The sequence below is a fragment of the Cricetulus griseus genome, chromosome 3, assembly GCF_003668045.3.
Source record: "Cricetulus griseus strain 17A/GY chromosome 3, alternate assembly CriGri-PICRH-1.0, whole genome shotgun sequence".
Classification (NCBI taxonomy): Eukaryota; Metazoa; Chordata; class Mammalia; order Rodentia; family Cricetidae; genus Cricetulus; species Cricetulus griseus.
Window position 1 is genome coordinate 156748038 of NC_048596.1, and position 21770 is coordinate 156769807.

A 21770-nucleotide genomic window follows, 5' to 3' on the forward strand; every position below is an offset into this window, starting at 1 on the left:
TTACTAGAATTTAAACATTCTTATTTGCAATCATGTTTTTTTTTTGGGGGGGGTGGGGGAAGTGTTTCCAGACAGGGTTTCTCTGTATTGTTTTGGAGCCTGTCCCGGAACTCCCTCTGTAGACCAGGGCTGGCCTTGAACTCAGAGATCACCTGCCACTGCTGGGATTAAAGGCATGCACCACCAACGCCCAGAGTGTAATCATGCTTTGACACACATAAAATCCTTGAAATACAAGATAGCCCCACAGGTAAAAACTGGGGGCTTATTGCCTTTGTGGAAGTTCCAGAAGCACCTTCACCCAATTTTATGCAATTTCAGCAAATGCTAAGTTTGACACAATCTGGTTAGAAGTTACCATTCAGCCTGTGGCTAACTGAACACAGGCTAACTCAGGACTGGCGGAAGCCAGCTCTAACAGGCTGTTTTCAGAGTCTTCCTGGTGACTGGAAACAGGTAGGGGTGGGGGACAGCAGGATGAAGATTAGGAGTTGTTTTTAATCATTGCCACAAAAGCTTGGGAAAAAGATAAACCTCAAGTCACCAAAGGCCATTATTTCCTTAAAGTGTTTTCAAAATAAATATGCGACCAATCCTCAGAACAATACATGCTCATGGATATGTTAAAACAGCCAGGAAGAAGGGTGTCTGTGACAAGGCTTGAATACTGTATAATGAAGACCCAGGAGGACTGACATGTTTCCAGTTTCCTGGCTAAAAGAAAAGAAAAAGAACCCCCTACTCCACCCACACTCCACCCACACAAGGAACACTCCAGAATCAAAAAAGGATAGTAAGGATGGCGAGGGGAGGCATTCACAGGCTTTATGAAGCAGAAACAGTGTAAGGTATGTGTCTCAGAGAAAAAAAATAAATCCCAAATATACAACTCTAAAAATGTTATCAATGTTTAATGTTTTGAGGATTAAGTAACAAATCAATTGATTTTTTTACTTAAACTAGCTTCATTCCTCTGAATTTTTCTAAAAGTTAGAAATTTACCATTATACTTACTGCTTTAGAACCATCAGATTTTACTTCTGAAAAAAATCTAATACCTTTAAAAAATTATAATTTTAATGTTAGCACAAAAATTACTTCCTAACATTTTGTTTTAGAAAACTTTCTGCAGCCAAATATACCTATTTTTGAATACAGTACTGCAAGGCACATACAGGACTCACCTCCTTTGAAATACACAGGAGATACATACACTCCCTGAAACAGGATTTTAAAGTCCATGGACAACTGGAAATACTACAAAGTTAGGTTAAAAAACACTGCCCTATAGGGCCATGCACCTTCTGTAAATTCACTCACTGTGTGTGTGTGTGTAACCACTTAAAAGACTTAGTTCTTGAAACTAAGAGCAGTGCTGAGGACAGCAGAAGCAGAAGGCCCAAAGTCTGGCAGGAGAAGTTTAAACTACCATTGCCTCCAGAGCCTGGTCATCTCTATTGTTTTCAAAGACTTGAATTTAAAAACAGGGTAATTCTACCAGAAACAAAGATTTTCATCTTTCTTAAAACAACGTGTGTGTGTGTGTGTGTGTGTGTGTGTGTGTGTGTGTGTGTGTGTGTGTATCCTTTAGCATCAATTCTTTTATAAAGAATGCTAAATGGATTATTTTTTTGTTCAGTAAAACTGAAACTACACCATTTAAATCCTTCTACCAAATTTAATGCAGCTTAATTAGGGACCAGGTATAACTTTTTCCTCTTGAACATTTTTGGTCAAGCACGTCTAACCATAAATGCAAATGGAAGTTTAAGAGGTAGATTTTTTTTTTCCATGATGCATTTTGTATTTCAAGAAAATAAAACAACCATTGAGTGTGTTTCTTAAAGTATTCAGGTCTAATGAAAAGAAAAATAAAAGATATGCTATTGGTTACAGCCTGACATTTTAACAGCCATAGTATTAGATGTTTTGTGACCAGATGCATTTTCAATTCTCTCAGGGTCAAAATACGAGTCTGCCAACTGTATTAAATCCTCCTCCTCCGCCCCCTCCACCGGCTGGCCCACAGCTCCCTGGTGGATCATTGTCATCAAATCCATTGGGCCGGAATGAACATGAAGCAGATGCAGCTTGGAGGGCCCGGGCTCGAGCATTCAACTCTTGTTCCTAAAAGTAATGTATATGAAATTAAAAATCTAAATACAATGGATGAGTACAGCACATATACAAATATTCTAAAACTGTCTTACTCTTTACCAAGCATCCTTCATTTGAAAATATTGGTATCAAGCCAGGCATAGTGTCACATGCCTTTGATCCCAGCTCGGGAGGCAGAGGCAGGTGGATCTCTGAGTTTTAGGACAGTGTAGACAGTGAGAACACCCAGGGCTTCTCAAAGAAACTCTGTCTTGAAAACTCAAAAATAAAGTAAGAAAAAACTGACATCTATCTTTGCTAAGTAGTTATCACTTAGTACACAAATGGAGGAAACAAAGTAGAGGGGGCAAATTCCACGTGTAACTGTGGAGTGCCAGACCCCTAAAGCCACTGCTACTATTGTACTTAACCACAGAGGAAGGGGAACTCCTGCAAAACTCACTGATATAACAAGAGTGGAATTCTTTAACAGCTATAATCCACTTTGGAAATGTGTGAGTACAACAGATCAGAAATCACTAATGTCTGGATTTTCCCTACTGCTTCTTTAGATTACTAAAAGAGGCAGGCAGATCTCACAGAAGACTGATAAGTAAAATGAAGCAATCATTTCTACAGTCGGACTTAGAACTCTCTCCTACTAGTTGATTAGACGGTTTACCAGGAAACCAGACATATTTGTCTATGTGCCACATCCATGTTAGGTGCTTAATAAATCCTAATACTCTTATTATAGAACATTATTAGTTACTGGGAAGGTAAAATGGCCTGATGACTAGTTATCTCTAGAATCCACATGGTAAAGTGATGACTCCCACAAACTGTTCTCTCACTTCTACATGTGAACACACATACATACACATATGCTCATACAAAGAAAAAAAGTAAAAAATTTAAAAAGGTCATTATTCAGTTTTACAAAGAACAACCTTGAATAGATAATGGCAGGTTCATGTGGTAGGGGTAAAACTGGACCCTGAAAGAACAGAAAAGCATGGTGCTTATGTTCAAGTGCTTACGCTCAAATACCACGAGGCCAAAGGGAATGGGGAAGCCAGAAAAACCCGTGGATCTGGACTGCATTCCAAGTAGGAGTAGCTGTGGCTATAAAACATGCCTGCCAGTTCCTTCATATCTGATAAACATCTCAACACTGATAATCTGTTTACTTCAGAAGGGAAGGCTATATATGGTGGGTCTTTTTTTTTTTTTAAATAATTTATTTATTTATTTATTTATTTATTTATTTATTTATTATGTATATAACATTCTGCTTCCATGTATATCTGCACACCAGAAGAGGGCACCAGATCTCATAACGGATAGTTGTGAGCCACCATGTGGTAGCTGGGAATTGAACTCAGGACCTCTGGAAGAGCAGTCAGTGCTCTTACCCTCTGAGCCATCTCTCCAGCCCTATATAGTGGGTCTTGCAGCAAACATTTTATGTTACAGATTTTTCTATTGCAACCAGCTTTCTGCTCTTCCTTCCACATTGTAAATTGTGGTGATTTACAATGTTAAGTGACACAAGGTCAGGAAGAGATGAATGGATATATCCTATGTCTTTTACCTGGATATTAAGCCACAAGAATAGGTATTTATTAGTGGTAATCAGTCCAGTTCTAAAATTCTAATTATTTTGTAAAGTTAATTAATTTTTGTAGCACTTTAGAACATTGTCATACCCCTTTAAAATGTATCATATATCATCCTTTGGATATTTTATAATTCAGTAAATTTGAAAGCAACTAAAAAATAACTTCTCATAAAAATCAGTACTAGGGGCTGGAGAGATGGCTCAGCGGTTAAGAGCACTGACTGCTCTTCCAGAGGTCCTGAGTTCAATTCCCAGCAACCACATGGTGGCTCACAACCACCTTGAATGAGATCTGGTGCCCTCTGCTGGCATGCAGGCAGAAGACATAATAAATAAATAAAATATTAAAAAAAAAAAACAGTACTAATGGCTCATTTCTTCTCTTCTAATATCTTATGGGTTCTGTGACCTTAACACACTAAACTTCAAGAAAGTTACCACTTAAGCTCATAAAATTACTTGAACTAGCCCCTTTTTTTATTAGTACTGTAATTTTATCTACAAATTACTGATCTTTGTTTGTTTTGGGGACAGGGTTTCCTTATGTGGCATATGAGGTCTCCAACCGGCAATCTTCCTGTTCTAGCTCCTTAGGCCTGGGCTTGCAGGCATGCACGCACCACCTTGGCTCCTAGCTTCTGCTGGCTCTTTTTGTTGACAGAAATTGGAAAATTTCACAAATACTCAGAAAGACTGATAAACATTTAAAGGAAATTTTTTTTTTTTTTTTTTTTTTTTTTTTTTTTTTTTTTTTTTTGTTTTTCGAGACAGGGTTTCTCTGTGTAGCTTTGGTGCCTATCCTGGCACTTGCTCTGGAGACCAGGCTGGCCTCGAACTCAGAGATCCGCCTGCCTCTGCCTACCAAGTGCTGGGATTAAAGGCACCAACTGGCCAAGGAAACAGTTTCTTGAAAACAATATATTCAAAGATAAATTCATCTCAGCAGCTTTTCCTAAATAAATGTGGTGGCTCTGGTGCAGATCCTTGAGGAACAAACCTCCTTCACATGATCATTTTAGTTCTTCATCTGATTCATCTAAATGTCAATAAGTTTTCCATAAAATACTAGGAAAAGAGCCTGCAGGAATTAGCATCAAATTTAGCTGTGGTCTGGTGAGGTGATTCAGAGAGTCTGTGGTGCTGACCCCATGAAAAGGCAGGAGGTAAGAATTGGTTCTACAAAGCTGTCCTGACTTCCACATGGGCACCACTCCCCCAGTAAAGAAAAACATAGCAGCTGTTGTCCCTGCAGGTAGAACTCAGGAACAAGGGACAAGGGAGGTAGGACATTTACATTTCATTAAACTTTCTGTTTCGGTATGACATGATCTTGCAATATTTTCTAATTAAAATGATATTTTTTGCAGCTCTAAACAACTGAGGCAGAGTTTTGTAATTAAAAACAAAGTCTTCTATATTGCATACAATTGGCATCTTTCACATTACATTTACAATGAGTTGAAATTTATAAATCCAGACTTAAACTGGAAAATGCATCTAGTTTAAAATCAGGGCATCAGATTAACTTCCTATTTAATACTGTACAGAAATGACACTTGTATTTGCAACTCACCTGTAAATACAGTTTGTTGTCCTTTGTTATGGCATCCATCAGCTCCTTCTGTAGTGGTGGATCTCCATTGACCCAGACGCCACTGGCTGGATTGTCACTGCGTAAGCCATTAGCACTGCTCTGTTTTTTGTATAAAAGCACGTAAGCTGTGTCTTTTGGAAACCTACTTGTGATTTTCTGGACTGACTGAAACGAAGTAAATGTCACCCTGCTGTCATTAAATAAAAACCACTCTTGTGACATTTCCTTATTTTCCAAATCCTGTTCAATGACTGTACTGGGGCTTTCTCCCCCTAGTAAACAACTCTGGGAGTGTGCTAATGCCAGACGTTCAGACTGGGGGCAAACCTGGTATGAAGACTCTGTCCCTGTGATGTTTCTGGCATAAGAATAGTAATGTCCACTTTCAGAGGACACACCAGAGTGCACAACAACAGAACTTAATAGGTAGGGCACTAATTTGGGGCAGAAAGCTTCTTCAGTCGTAGAAGGCTTTAATTTTTTAGCTAGGTTCTCATTAATATCAGTGAAGTCAACATCTACAGACCAACTTTCTGACAAGGAAGAAGAGAAGGAAGCAGTTCTTTTAACTGGCAACTCCAAAACCAGTGGCAGTGACACATTGTCTAAAATTTTTCTTCTCACATGGTACTTCTGATCATATGAGAACCTTAGGAGCGTAAGAATAAGGTACTCGGGCTCCTCTGTGATTTGCATAGTTTTCTCAGCATTTTGGAGAGAGGCACAGTTTTCACAATAGTACTGGTTGTCACCAGTCAGAATCTCAGGAGCCAAAAAATAGTTGAGTAAGTCAGTTACTGAAGGTGTGGTTTCGCCTCCGGGATTTGGAGGTACATCTTTACTGATGACAACCTTTGCAGATTCACTAGGGACAGAAGAGTTTTCTGTACAGTGAAACTCAACAGGAGGACTGCCTAATATTCTTTGATTTACAACAGAGTCACAGACGAAAGCAGCTGTTGCTGGATTATAAACTACTGGTTCTTCCTCTGGGTCAGCCACAGTGGTTTGCATTAGGCCATCATCTTGCACACTGGGTAACGAAGCTGGATCTTGAAAGGACGACAAGTCTTCCACAGAAGGGGCAGGACAAAAGGCCAGTGAAAGGTCTGTGAAGGCTTCCACCTTCTGTGAGGTGCTCCTGCAGTTCAGACAGCAGATATGAGTCCGTAGCTTCCCTCCAAACATTTTCTCTATTAAGGTTTTCTCGCCGTCACTTGTGCCAGGAGACTCTGTTCCTGCAGCTGCCTTACTGGCTACTTCTTGTAAAGAAGTGTCAGTGCAGCCCAGACCTTCAGTTTCAGAAGGCTCTTGTGAGGACTGAACTCGCAGGATCTTCTCTTCTTCATGGAGCCTGCAGGAGGGGACACCATCACATAGCTACGTTTAATGTTGTTTATATCTTGAAACCTCGGTGGCTTACAGAAATGTTAATTTAAAGTCATTTTTTCCTCTTTTAACCAGGAGTATGAATGTTAGAGTCTAAGAAAAGCCTTAGAGGACTATCACTACACTCTCATTTCACTTCCTCTGTGCTGATGTTTTACAGCTCACACCACACTGTATGTAGTCAGTTACATACTTGGCTGCTCTGCTGTCACACATGTATCTCCATGTGTTGGATATCTTGGCAGCCTAGTACCAAGAAACCATGGCCTGTACCGAAAGAAGGAAGTTATTCCGAGACTGAATAACTTTACTAGTCAAAGGAAGACAGAAAAATATACTGCAATACTAGGTTTAATTGCTACTAAAACAAAACAAAACAAACAAACAAACAAGCCAGTATAACTTAGCAAATCCTTATAAATTGGATCTTAAAACATTTTTGGTCTCAGGGCCCCTTTATATTCATAAAACCAAAACCAAAACCAAAACCAAAACCAAAACCAAAACGAAAACGTTTAGGAGGTATAAATGAAGCCTTGCTGGACTTACTGAGGGAGGCTTTGAAGTCCCTCTGCCCTGGCCCCTTCTCTTTGCTGGCCTTAAACTCCTGCTGCCATGCCTTCTCTGCCCTGACACACGACATGCTCTCTGCAACTGTGAGCAAAAATCAACTTTTCCCTTTAAGCTGATCTTGGCCATGGTATTTTATCAAGCAATGGAAAAGTAACCAATTTACATATATATACATTCACACACACATTGATATTTACTATATAAAAACAAAATCAAATATGTAAAACAATATATTTAAAAATGAATCCATCAGATATAATATGCAGCATTTTTAGATGAACGGCACTGTTCCACAACTTGTAAGTATTCTAAGCATCTGGCTTCACAAGACAGTCAGACACTGGTGTCTGTACTGCATCCTTCCTTACTGATAATCTGCTTTTTAAAGATGAAATATGTGAAGAAAAGCTGAGCTCCCAAAGATATGTAGTTAAAAAGGGGAGCTTGACAGATTTTTTTTTTGGGGGAGTCCCTTATGAATCTTATACTATGTTTTGGTAACAGGTACTTCTCTAAAACCAAAACCAAATTAGAAACGAAGAAAACCTTAGAAACATGCAGTAACACAAGGCTATTTTTAAAGATTAATTCTGAAAATGTGCCTTAAAGCTAAAACCAGTATTAAGTGGAGCTAAAGCACCAAGAGAGGACATAGTTCAAATGAAGTTTAAAATACTCTGTACCTGTCCAGCAGAAACCTGAGGTACTCAGAGCAGTCTTGCTGTGACCTGGGAGTAAACCATGGAGGTCTGGAAGCCTCAAAAAATATCCGAGGTGCGTAGGCTTCCCTCTTGATAGCAGAAAGGAAAATGCAACAAAGTCACTCTTATAGCACACCAGTAACTGGACCTGTAACATGACGCTTAATAAACTTAACTTAAAATTCTACTGCACTCCATTTCTACTGCAAATTGTCAGGCATGGGTGCAATTTGGAGGCACAGAAAACTTTTATGTCAAGCAAACTTTAGTCACAAATGAATTCTGCAGAGAACTGATGCCCAGAAAAGCTCAGGGTCCTGCTCAGATCAAAGAGCCAAGTGGATAGCAGGGTGATCACATCAGGTCTCAGATGTCACTAGCTGTTTACATATTGCCCCTGATATTTACATGTCTATGACATGCATGTGTTGAGACCTATGAAAAACTGAGTGTGAGAGTAATGTGTGTGTGTGTGTGTGTTTGTGTGTGTGTGTGTGTGTGTAGTGTGAGAACTTCTGCTGTCTGGTGTATGTCATACACGTGTGGGATGGGAGCACTCTGGTTAGGACCTTGCTAATCTCTCCTCTCTCTCTAAGAAGTACAAAGGCAGCTGAAATGAACTCTGGGGTCATCAGGCTCAAATCTCAGATGATTTCACAAACGGAAATGTAGACATATGAAAACATCTGATTATGATCTGAAAATACAGAATTCTCTCAATATTTTAAATACTTGTGGCATAAAGCAACACCCCCCCCCCCTCAGTAAGAGAAAACTTTACATTGGTCAGGGCCCTGACTGAGAAGGGCGAATGTGAGTTCGAGGCTAGCCTTGAACTACAGAGAAACCCTGTCTTGAAAAATGAAAACAAAACAAACCAAATAAGCCTAGACCACAAAACTACTTTAGTTGTTCATTATTATATCAATATGTTTAAGTTTCTATAAACTAAAAAACAAATCCCAAACCAAACCATTAAAGCACAGCCCCCTTCCCCAATCCCTCCCTCTTCTTGCTATATACACAGCACAGCCAGGTCCTGAGCTCACTGCAGGCCCACCTCAGAACCAGAGGATTCCCAGGTGGATCTGTTACCACAGGGAAAACAGTGTACATAATTCCATCAGTTAAAAAGACCCAATATGATATGTGGTTTAAAGAACATTATCATGGAGCTAATATGTACATATTACACATAAACACATACTCACTTGTGTATGAGCCAAAAAGGCAAAAAGATGCTGTAATTTTTTCATTAACGAATTACACCCATTTAGATTTAAAGATAACACTTGTCTTCTAAAACTGAAAAAGAACAAAATATGTTATATATACACACACATGCACTTCTTACAAAGCTAACAGGAAATTGGGTTTGAGAATTATTATCCTCAGTTACCTGACTTACAGGGTGGCCTTTACCTAACAGTTACAGTACACACGTGATGCTGTGAAGGAGGACAATACTGGATAGGCTCTTTCTATGCATGACTCTGTCTGCATGCTGACATTTCCTAGTTTCTGGGTTAGCAAATATAAATAGGCTAAAAGCATTAACTTTAACTTACAAAATGAACTTAAATTATTCAAAATAATCAAGGGAGTAAAAAATACACTGCTATGAAAACATCACAAAGTTGGGGTGATTTAAAAAGAGTAGGAGAGTCCTGGCTGCTCTTCCAGATGACCTGGGTTCCACTATCTGTAACTGTAGTTTCAGGGGCTCTGATTCCCTCTTCTGTACTCCACAGCACCAGGCACTAAAGTGGGGCACAGACAGACATGCAGGCAAAACACCAAAACAGAGAAAATAAAGTTAAAAGGAAGTGTACTATGGGGGCTGGAGAGAAGGCTCAGTTGTTAAAGATTCCATTGCTCTAGTGAAAGATCAGAGTTCAGTTCCTGGCACCCACGTCAGGCAGCTCACAGCTACCTGTACTCCAGCTCCAGGGGATCCTACAGCCTCTGTAGACACTGGAATTTCTCTCTGTCTCTCTCTGTGAAAGTAAATCTTAAACAAGAAGTGTGATACAGGCCAGGCTTGGTGGTATATACCTGTAATCTAACACTCACGAGACAGAGGGGGGATATATGTGTTTAAGCTAGTCTGGGCCTGGAACAGAGTGAGTTCCAGGCCAACACTGGAGGGAGGGAGGGAAAGGGGAGTACACTAAAAAAAAAAAAAAAAAAAAAAACCAACCCCCCCCCCAAAACCAACAAGAGTGTAAAAGAAAAAACAAAAATAGTATAGGAATAACTGGTTAAACATCAGAAAAAATTACTTAAAAAAAATAAAAAGGGCAGGGCTGGAGAGATGGCTCAGAGGTTAAGAGCACTGACTGCTCTTCCAGAGGTCCTGAGTTCAATTCCCAGCACAGCCATCTATAATGAGATCTGGTGCCCTCTTCTGGTGTGCAGATATACATGGAAGCAGAATGTTGTACACATAATAATTAAATAAAATCTTTAAAAAAATAAATAAAAGGTGCATTTTTGGTAGGTCTAATTCCAGACAATACAGAAATTAAAGATGTGACTATATAAAAAAAATATAAAGTACTATTATAAATTTGAATCACATGACTGGAAGAAAGCAAGCACCACAGGATTATCATACAGAATTTATATAAATCGGACACAAAAAATAAGCAGAAAGTCAAGTCGGGAGTTGGTGGCGCACGCCTTTAATGCCAGTACTCGGGCGGCAGAGGCAGGCGGATCTCTGAGTTCCAGGCCAGCTTGGTCTCCAGAGCAAGTGCCAGGATAGACTTCAAAGCTACACAGAGAAACCCTGTGTGTGTGGGGGGGGGAGCAGAAAGTCAATAACAAGACACACAAAGACAATAATAGATTATTCATTTCATTTTGCTCTGAGTAAAGAGAGAAAAATTCCACTATGGGCAGCAATGTTCAAATAAAAACACAAAGACTAACTGTGTGCAGGGTGTGCACATGCAGTCCCTGATCCTCAGGGGCTGTGGCTGCAGAATCCTGAGTTTGAGGCCATGTTGGGCCGAACTGTGAAAAATTTAAGACTGCTTATATCAAGTGCTGTCAGAGGTATAAGGTCACAGGTACAACATACATTGGTCCATAAGGTCAAAGTTGGCTGGGGAGATAGATGGCCAGTGGGTAAAGTGAGGACCTAAGTTCACATTCTAGCACTCAAGTGAAAGCCGGGCAAGGTTGCTCTCCCTGCATGTCTGTCTGTGCCCCACTTTAATGCCTGGTGCTGTAGAGTCCAGAAGAGGGCATCAGAGCAAAGACAAATGGACTCTGGGAGCCTGCTGGCCAGCCAGTCCACCTGCAGTGGGGAGCTCCAGGTTTCATGAGGGCCATGAGGTAAAGAAGGGATTAAGGAGATATTCAGAGGGATTAAGGAGATATTCAGACTCTACATGTGTCTACATGATGAGTGTACCCCCCCCCCCACACACACACAGTGTTGGGGGACAGTAATTTGTCACGTCCTAGTTAAAGATAATCCATCTGTACACGGTTAGAGAAATGTTAGCTATGAGCAAAACAAACTGATGCTCACCAACAGTTATGGGTAAGGGGCTGTCAGGCTGGCAAGATGACTCAGTGGGAAGGTACTTGCCACATGAGTTTGGAGACCTGAGCTCTAGTCCTGGAAGCCATGTAATGGTGGAAGGAGATAGTTAACTCCACTGAGTTTTCTTCTGACTTCCATATGCGTGTCATGGCATGCATGCATGCTCCCATCCCACACTAACAAATAAATTTAAAGCAAAAAAGGTAAAATCCACATCCTGCTCACTCAGAGAAACAGATGTGCATGGTTCTCACATGGGAAAGTTTTTAAGTGCTAAAGGCAAGTGACTGGTAAGGAAAATTTCAACAGGATTCTCTCCACAAGTGTATGTTCGGATATATTAATTATATGTAACTGTTTTTATATTAGATAATTGTAGAAAAATAATCTGGAACAATGCACATAGTTGACATTTTTGAGAATGTATACATCTTGGTTTTTGTTGATGAGATGTTTTTTAAAACCATGAAAAAGAATTCAATGTATTTCTTAAGAGATCTTCCTGTCCTGAGATATTATTACTGGTCAGCAACACTTTCCAGTTCCGGTTGCTGCTGGTCTCCACTTTCCATCACATTAGATGGATGGCAAGGTGACCTCTGGTGGTGAGATATGGACTCTTCAGTCTTATCTAATACCACTTGTGTCTAAGAGTACAACAACAAAAGTTGTGAAATACAATAACAAAACTGAATGAAACCCCAAACACTTGGGTTCTTATAATTGGGGAACAAACACAAAAACCTAAAGCTAATCTGTATCTAAGAATCTGATGCCTCCAAATGGGTGTTAACAATTCCCATCTTGGGGTCAACTCAATTTTATTGGTACTAAGAGAAAAATATCTTTTTTCCTTATTTTTGAGAGCTAGAGCTTCATATAGTCCAGGTTAGACTTGAATATGCCATATAGACAAGGATCACCAAGGACTTATGCTCTTCCTGCCTTCACCTCCCATGTGCTGGGATTACAGATGTGTAACACCAAGCTTGACTTTATGAGGTGCTAGGGATCACACACAGGGCTTCATGCACTGGAGGTAGGTACTCTAGCTATTATCTCCAGCACAAGGATGCCACTTAGCTAACAACAAAATGATTTCACATTTGCTGCTTTTAAAAGAAACCTGATTTGAAAGTAACTCAGGAATGTAAAGGAGCATGCCTCTTTTACACATTTGGCCAGTAACCAACATCTTGGTGGGTAAGCAGAGCTAAGGTTTCCTAAAAGCAAAAATGGAAGCTATTGATATGATTGCCAGCAAATACCTATGGCCAGAGAGAACTGTATGTGACTCTTCAAAAGATACATGGATTAAAAAATACAGTGGGACAGCAGAAGCAAAGATACAAGGTAAAAGCACAGAAGTATAGTAGGGCATGTTAACTCTTTGGAGTAGGCTCATTCAATCCCTTGATTACATATGAAAGTATCAAGACATACTGACTTTTTGAAAAGTAACATTGAAAATATAATGTATAATCTAATCAGACAGAATTTATATGTTGGCATTTCAATTATTCCTAAACATTAAGAGCAGTTTCAGAACGAAACAACTGAATGGCAATTGTGGAGTATTTGCACATTGTGTGAAGGTGTATTGCTGTGATTGGTGCAATAAAAAGCTGAACAGCAAGTCAGGAGGTATAGGCGAGATTTCTGGGTAGAGAAAGGAAGAGGAAGAGTAATTTAGGTGCATGGGAGATGCCAGGAGACATGGAGAAGAAACAGGAGGTGCAAGATGGAAGAGAGGTAATAGAATGCAATAGAATGCAAATTAATATACATTGGTTAATTTAAGTTTTAAGAGCTAGCTAGGAACAAGTCTAAGCTTTCATAATTAATAAGAAGTCTCTGTGTCAATATTTGGGAGCTGGCTGTCATGACAGAAAAAAGACTTGTTACAGGCAATGTTAACCTTTATGCTGCTTACATGGGAGGAGTGACTTTCCCCTTCTCAGCATGTACTCATTTCTAGTTAAACCCGAAATCTCACAGGCAAACTTACTCTGTAGCCATAAACAATGCTTGTAAAACGCTGTTCATGTAACATGTATTTCCCAGGTTAATAAGACCAGTTTTCCCAGTTTCAGATTTTCCAGAAAGTCTAGACAAACAAGATGCTAAAGCATTGGATTGAGAAGTCCAGGCACTTTGATTGAGAATCAACTTAATCTTCTCTTCACTGGGTTTAGGAAAATCCTAGGTCATAAAGAAAAAGATAAGTTTAAAAGTGAAGTAAAAATTATTTTTCAAATTAAATCAGCCAACACCATAGTAAGGGTTTCTCCACTGACACTTACGCTGTCTTTGCTCTCACTCATTTTGTAGATTATTGACATCATCCAGTCAGCCCTAAAAAATTATTCTACAGGGTGGTAGCTAATTTTAGCTAATTTCAACACGACTGACTTAAAAACAAGGAGGGAATTAATCAGGTACACTTCTGCATATGTATGTAATGGTGCCTCTAGACAGCATTAACTGAGGGGGCAGACTCACCCTGAATGCGGGCTGTGCCATTCCACAGGCTGGGGCCCAGGATGAAAAGGAAAAAGCTAGGTGAGTGCTGATATTCATTCACCTTTCTCTGCTTCCTGCTCTATTCAGGGTGTCTGGCTCTCCACCAAAAGCTGTTCTTAGTACTATGTCTTCCCTCAGACTGTGAGCCAAAAGAATCCTTCCTCCTTTATGTGGCTTCTTGACACTAACCTCATCATAACCAGAAAAATAATAGAAATGGGAAACAAATGTCTCCTAAAATCTTAAGGGGGATTATTTTTATGTTTTTGGTTTTTTTGAGACAAGGTTTCTCTGTGGCTTTTGGAGGCTATCCTGGTATTAGCTCTTGTAGACAAGGCTGGTCTGGAACTCACAGAGAGCCACCTGCCTCTGCTTCCCGAGTGCTGGGATTAAAGGCGTGCACCACCACCACCTGGTTTCTTTTTTTTTTTTTTTTTGAGACAAAAATCTGAATCTGTAGCCCAAGCTGTCACTGAAATCACTCACAGTAACCCTCCTATCTCAGTATCTCCAGTGCTAAGATCATAGGCATGAGATAACATGCTTGTCTTAAAATACTATAAAGTAGACACAACAAGGAATTCAAATCCCATGTCAATTACTTGTATTCAAATTCTGGTTCACTATTCACTCAGTACTAATGCTTAGAAATGATGGCCTAGAGAAGGGATGAAAAGTGGGGTTGGTTAGTATAATGACCTCTGACTGAAAAGTAAAACTCAATCTCATGTTTTGCCATCTAGAAAATCACTACTACAGCCAAGCAGTAGTACACACCTCAAATCACAACACTCCTGAGGCCAAAGCAGATGGATCTCTAAGTTTGAGGCCAGCCTGGTCTACAGAGTAAGTTCCAGGACAGCAAGGATTACACAGTGAAACCCTGTCTTGAAAAACAAAAACAAAATAAAACAAACAAACAAACAAAAAAGGCAAGAAAATCACTACTACATACAGTCTTCTTTCTTAGTAAAGCAGAAAATAATGAACTAGAAATTGAAGCAGAGCCATGGACAATGAGGAACACTGGAAAAGCCACTTATGCTCACATGATTAGCTTCACTAGACCTATATTACCATGTAATGCTTATGCCACAGAAAACCAACACTTAGAAAGAGCAGTTTAAGATGCCTCTTTTTTTTTTTTTTTTTGGTTGTTGACTGCTGGTAGAAAATACTTTCCTTAGGCTAAGAGTAGGCCTTTCCTTCGGAGACATACTGGAAAACTGAAGAGTCGGTCAATAGAATGGCAGCAACGAGGGCAGACAGTAATGGCCCATCAAGTCCGTGGCAAATGCTTCTGTGTATAATATACTTCTGAAAGGGTCATGCCATACCAGCACCACACAGGCCTAATAGACTTGTGCTTTAGACCCAATCCTTAGTCTGAATTAGCTGAATAGATAATAACAAGACTAGAACTGACATCGAGTGACTTATTAAGTCTGGCTGAATTACGTTCTCCAATTCTTTGACTATACTCTGATTTTCCAGCCATCCATTCCTCAACACAGACCAAATCAACATTTTAGAGCTTCCCCTTTATAAACTTGAAAACAGTAATTCTAAAAAATATAGACATTCATAAAGTCTACAACAAAGAGAACCAAAACGGGAGGGAAGCAGTATTCCTTGATTCCAAGATGGATTTAATTGTTCAACATTTCTGATACTGAGATGCAAAGCTGATGTCTGTATGCACTTAATGTAGTATATCGTCAGTACCCAATTTCTTTAATAGCTCTTATAAATTTATTTTATTATTATTATTATTATTTTGGTTTTTCGAGACAGAGTTTCTCTGTGTAGCTTTGGAGCCTATCCTGGCACTTGCTCTGGAGACCAGGCTGGCCTCGAACTCACAGAGATCTGCCTGTCTCTGCCGCCCGAGTGCTGGGATTAAAGGTGTGCGCCACCAAAGCCCGGCAGCTTTTACAAATTTAAAGTGACACATTTTACTTGATGGCACTACAAAACTAAGAAATGTGCCTACCAATTTAGAATGGGGGTCTCAAATAAGAGATTATGCCCTGGCATTAATGAAACCACCATCTTCAGAGCAGCCCATTCCTGTAAAGAATACACTCTAGCAAATCTGTCTGTTACACTGTGTGCAGCTCACAAGACTGGTACAGAGGCATCATACCTTCACCGCCTCCAGAACAGGCTCGTAGAGATCTGGAAAGCCAGAGTAGTGATACATCATGCAGTGCACCAGCTCCGTCACCTGCACCAGGAAGGCTGTGCTGGAGGGCAGGCCGTCACTTCTGAAGGAGTGAACCAAGTTAACTACATGAGGGACAATCTGAAGAGAAACAGAGACATGCACTACGGTCACAAAGGCTGACAGCACACCCTAGCCTGTAGACAGAATGCAACTGTTACATGATAAGCACAGGCTTTTCTGCATGTTTAATCACGCCTTAAGAAAAGAAGTCACATGCTATTGGACCAGCAAGGTAAATATAGCTTCTAAGTCACATGATTATAACAGCATGAAAAAATTATTTTTTATTTATGTGTATATATGTCTGTATGAATGTCTGCTATGTGAGTGCCCACTGAGGACAGAAGAGGGTGTCGAATTCCCCTGGAGCTGGAGTTACAAGTGGTTATAGCCACTCAGGTTGTGTGGCAAGCACTCTAACTGCTGAACAACCATTTCTCCATTTCCTGTAATTTCATTTAATACCTTCCTCCTTCAGCTCAGCAGTAAAACGTGTCTGTCACCAAGCCTGACAACCTAAGTTCAACCTACATGTTGGAAGGAGAGAATTCACTGTCAAGTTGTCCTGACTTCCACACATACATTGTTAACACACACACACACACACACACACACACACACACACACACACACACACACAAAATAATTTTTTAAAAAGGGCCAGTGCGATGCCTTTGTAGGTAAAGGTGCTGGCTACCAAGCCTGAGGACCGAGTTTAATCCCCAGAGACCATATGGTAGAAAAAAAGAGAATAAACTCCCCACAAGCTGTCTTTTTACCTCTGTATGTGTGCTGTGGTATGTACACAATCCACCTAAAATACAAACTAAGTGTAATATAAGTTTCAGTCGTTATTGTATTTAAAAAACACCCTTAGTTGAAAAATGCTATGATTATTATACTGACTTGACCATTTGTCTTTAAAAAATTGTTTTGGGGTGCTATGGCTCAAGCCTCACCCTTGTGCTCTGCTACTGAGTTATACCACAACCCAACTAGATTATTTAACGTAACATTAAAAAAAATCCCAAACTGCAATTAGAGAGCTCCATCTAGTGAGTTTAAAATTTTCAATTGAAAAATCATATACAATTTGCATAGCAATGTGTACTACAAAAAATTCTCTGAAATAACTTACATATGTAACTAAAATTGTACTCAGGTATCAGGATTTTATATTGTTTGATTAGCACAAGAATACCTTAGATCAGATTGATACCTTATTTACAAAAAAAGCTGCCCTTAAAATAAAGCCAATCAAAAATATCTATTTTAGCTGGGCGTTGGTGGCCACGCCTTTAATCCCAGCACCCAGGAGGCAGAGGCAGTTGGATCTCTGAGTTCAAGGTCATCCTGGTCTATAAGAGCTAGTTCCAGGACAGTCTCCAAGGCTACACAAAGGAAACCTGTCTCAAAAAACCAAATCCAAACAAAAAAGCTACCATTTTTAAGAAACTGGAAATAAAAAGTAAATTGAAAAATTTAACACTCGTTAAAACACTCTTGAAAACATTTAATATTGGTAACCAGTACAATAGTAATGTCCTTTCATACAAAGATTTAAGACACTATAATCACAATGAAACATTTTATTTTACAGAATGGCTATTATCAGGATAGAATACTTTTTCAACTAGTTATTAATCACAATCTGATACTATGTATGTATACTTCTGAAACTAAAGGTGTCTCAGGTTCTGTATACAGGGTGTCTTTGCATCTCCAACTCCTGATAAACTACAGTCACTGCTCTATCCGGGTTGTCTCAAACAGTACTAAGAGCAGCTGGTACTGATCCAATCAGCTCCCTCTATTGCCACCTGCTGCCTCAGTCAGTGGTCAGATTCTTCAGTCAACAGTGATTTCTGTCTGGAACTGTCTGGATTTATTCTGTATCAAATGCATTAAATGCACTGCAGATGTTATGCCATCTTCTTTAACCTCAGTCCTATTACAGTTACTGATGTGGTCATACTCTAGAAAATGTGTGCAATACTACACTGTCACCTACTAGATTTGTGTTCCAGAACTGGGAGGTTAGGGAAGGAGAGGCACAAAAAGCTCATAATGCTTTAAATCTATGATTTTAAAATTTAATTTTTTATTAATTGAATTTGTTCTTGGACAATTCATACACATATATAAACATTCTAATTATTTTCATTCCACACCCTCTCTCTCTTTAAATTATTTTATGTATTTGGGTGTTTTTCCTGCACATGTATGCCATGTGTGCGTCCCTGGCCTGGTGCCCACAGAGACCAGAAGAGGGCACCAGATTCCCCAAACTGGAGTTTCAGACAGTTGTAAGTACTATGTGGTGCTGGGGAATGACACCCAAGTCCAGTGGGAGAGTAGCCAAGTTCTTAAATGCTGAGTCATCTTTCCAGCCCTTGTGCACCTTCCCTTACCTCCCTTGCATCCATCAAGCCCTGGTCCTACAAATCCCTTTTCTCAGTAGCTTTATGATTTTGTGCTGGGCACAGATCACAACCTTCCTGGGCTACATGTGGCTGCATGCAGCCTGAACATGTCTGCTACCAGTTTCTAATGAGCTTCTTTTGTTATCATGTTTACATCCCCTTCCTCCCTCCATCCCTCCCTCCCTCCCCCTGCTCCCTTAGTATATAACCTAGGGACTCCTGCATCTTAGACCAGTGCTCTATCACTGGGAATATCCCTTTTCTAAACACATCAAGTGATGATTCTGTAAAGCTAAAACTGGTGTTCTTGCTAAATTAGTCTGAAATCCAAAATTACTTTGTTTCCTCAGAGGTGAAAGATTTTAAAGATGAATAGTTCCAAGACTTCCAAAGCTCTCCCAGTGTAGATCCGGTCTTTACAACCAGGTTACAGTTTTGTCTCTTATCACCTCCTAAATGACCACTCTTATCACCAGCATGGAAACAGACAGTCCTTTATAACAACACAGGCTGCTACACAAACAGCAAAGTTAGATTTAAAATTTAGTTATTTCATTTTATGTGTATGAGTGTTTTGCCTGCATGTATCATGTATGTCACATACATGTGTGTGCATACCCGGGAGGTTAGACTCTCTGAAACCAGAGTTACAGATGGTTGTGAGTCATCATGTGGGAGCTGGGACCAGAACAAGTGTTCTTAACCACTTAAGAGCCATCTCCCCAGCCCCGAAGTTAGGGTTTTAAAATCCTAAGTGTTATTACTCATTAAACATAATTGCTACTTGAGGAAATATGTATCATTTATTTCATTACTAACTTTGTTTTTATTTCTCCATTTTAACTATGCACCACAGATCAGTTTAAAATAAATCTCTTTTTATAAAAAGTGCATGGAAAGCAGCTTAGCCTCTAACAATACAAGTCAGAACTTCTTGGTTCACTCTCAGATTTCTAAACACAAATGTAATGAGTGACCAATGATGTCCGTCCCAGGCTAGTGCTCCTACTTACCTACTCAGACACAAAATCCTTGACTGAATTCTTCGGAGTCACTGACAATTTAACATTCTTCATTACTAGTTCTCCAAGCTATTTCTAGTTGAACTTTGTAGGGTACTTACACAATATTGTGTCTTGATTTTTCAGGCTTTACAAAGTCAGATCAAAATTTTCAAATTTCAAATCTAGATATTTCTTAAGTAGGTGATTTAAAACCACTTTAATCTAAAAGCTAAGTTTCAAAGGAAGTATTTGTTATTTCAACTCCTTTTTTTTCCAGAAAGAGAGCGAGAGAAAAACAACATAAAAGGTAAGGAAGTATAGTTTTTCTTTTAACAAATTGTGAGAAAAAGACATAGGTTTAAGCAGAGCCTAAGCAGTTAACTACAGAGATGAAGGGGTGGTGTCAGCGTGAGAGGGAACACGCAGTGGTTTACTTCCCAGAACTTCTCAAATGGCCTGTACATGATAATGCTAGAATACAGGGACAAATGTTTTCTCTTCTGGAGCATTTTGTTTGTATGCCTAGTAAGTGTAGCTCAAAATTGAGATTTGTCTGATAAACAAAGAATCTTATGGATTCACCATCAATTTCACCACATTGAGAACAATGACTACAGAAAGCACTCATCCAAAATATCAAATGAAATGACTTATTATCAAGGTTTCCATGAAACAACATCTGTGGATTTCCCTCAAAGGAAGAGGCCCTGGGCAGCCCACATGAGTCTACCGTCTGGCTAGCTAGCTGGGCATAAGCAGGAGGAATGCACTGTGCACTTCTGCATGTCTCTGACTGTCACGGTGCATTAGCACCCCTAAGGTGATGCAAGATGCTGTTGAGTTTCAACTCCTATAAAACACGATCGGAATTGGAGGATGCAGATAACCATGTGAATGTTTCCTGAAACGGATTCACAATAACATTTTGTCATTCCTCATCTGTAGTAACTGACAACTGCAATCAAATCAAAGCCAGCAAACAGCTGGTTTCGGGTGGCAGGTAGAATTGTGACTACCATCAAAGATGGTGTTAGTGGGCTGACAAAGAGGGAAAGGCCCCAAATCCAGGACTCAACTAGTTTTGTTCTTTCCCGTGCCATCGACAGCAGTTTCTCTCACAGTGATCCTGCACTGTTGGTGTGTAAAGGCACTCTGCAGTGACAGCTCCCTGTATAGCAGTGACTTCCCGTTGTGGGGGCAATCGCTGTTGAGTACAGCAGTGTTGGTAAAGCACAAAACTTTCTGAAAATATATTCTTTGCCAGGCTATTCTACAAACTCCATTTGTTAAGAATCTAGTTACATGAGATACTATAAGGCTAGCCTACAGTCTTTTCATTAGACATGCAATGTGAGCTACATGTTGACAAGCATTTCACAGAGAGCGTATGTTATACTTACCAAATGGAATGCCTCTGGAGAATGCTGAAAACTAAGCAGCATATGAGAGAGAACTGCAAGAGCACCAGGTCTCACAAGAGGAAACCAAAGTCGATTAAAAACCTGCAGAATGAGACACCATCCTCAGAGTTCACAGGACAAGCATTAACCCTTCCCTACGGCTGACAGCCCTTTCTGTGAATGTCCCCTCTTCCTGGAAAGCCCTATCATAACACATTGTTAGACTTTGGGGGAGAAAAAAGAAACACAGTAGGACTGAAACCAAAGAGAATTTAATGATCTAAACAATTCTCAAAACTCCCTCATTTGAAAATATGACCAAATATATAAATAAGCAAGCATATAGCCTCCAGAGGCACTATTCATTCAGCTTACTCATTATTTACTGAACACCTACTATTGTTTGGCAGTGTTCTAGGTACTGTAGGTCATACATGGCTTATGGTTAGAGGACACGTAGAAGATAACAAAAAGTAATAAACAGTGATAAAAATACAAAGTAGAACACAGTGACCAGGAAATACTGGGTAGCAAAAGAATCTGTCATTTTATAGAGGGTGCTAAAAATGCCCCAGGAGAAAGGAAACATGAGAGTAAATTGAAGGGACATCAGCTTCACACACTTAGGACAAGAACATTTATTATAAGCAGGGCAGACAGTA

At 39.7% G+C, this 21770-nt stretch overlaps 1 protein-coding gene across 1 annotated transcript in view; it reads right to left on the reverse strand.

Moving 5' to 3' along the window:
• Positions 1-884: 884 nt before the first annotated feature.
• The window catches only part of Usp38 (ubiquitin specific peptidase 38), a 30966-nt gene continuing 10080 nt past the window's right edge, over positions 885-21770 (reverse strand). The window contains exons 4-10 of the mRNA XM_027404873.2: positions 21109-21210; positions 16201-16359; positions 13540-13733; positions 9187-9280; positions 7958-8064; positions 5292-6666; positions 885-2127 (exon numbers count right to left, since the gene is read on the reverse strand). Coding sequence (XP_027260674.1) covers positions 1963-2127; positions 5292-6666; positions 7958-8064; positions 9187-9280; positions 13540-13733; positions 16201-16359; positions 21109-21210 — 2196 coding nt within the window. The 3' untranslated portion in view covers positions 885-1962. The remainder of the gene's footprint in view (positions 2128-5291; positions 6667-7957; positions 8065-9186; positions 9281-13539; positions 13734-16200; positions 16360-21108; positions 21211-21770) is intronic.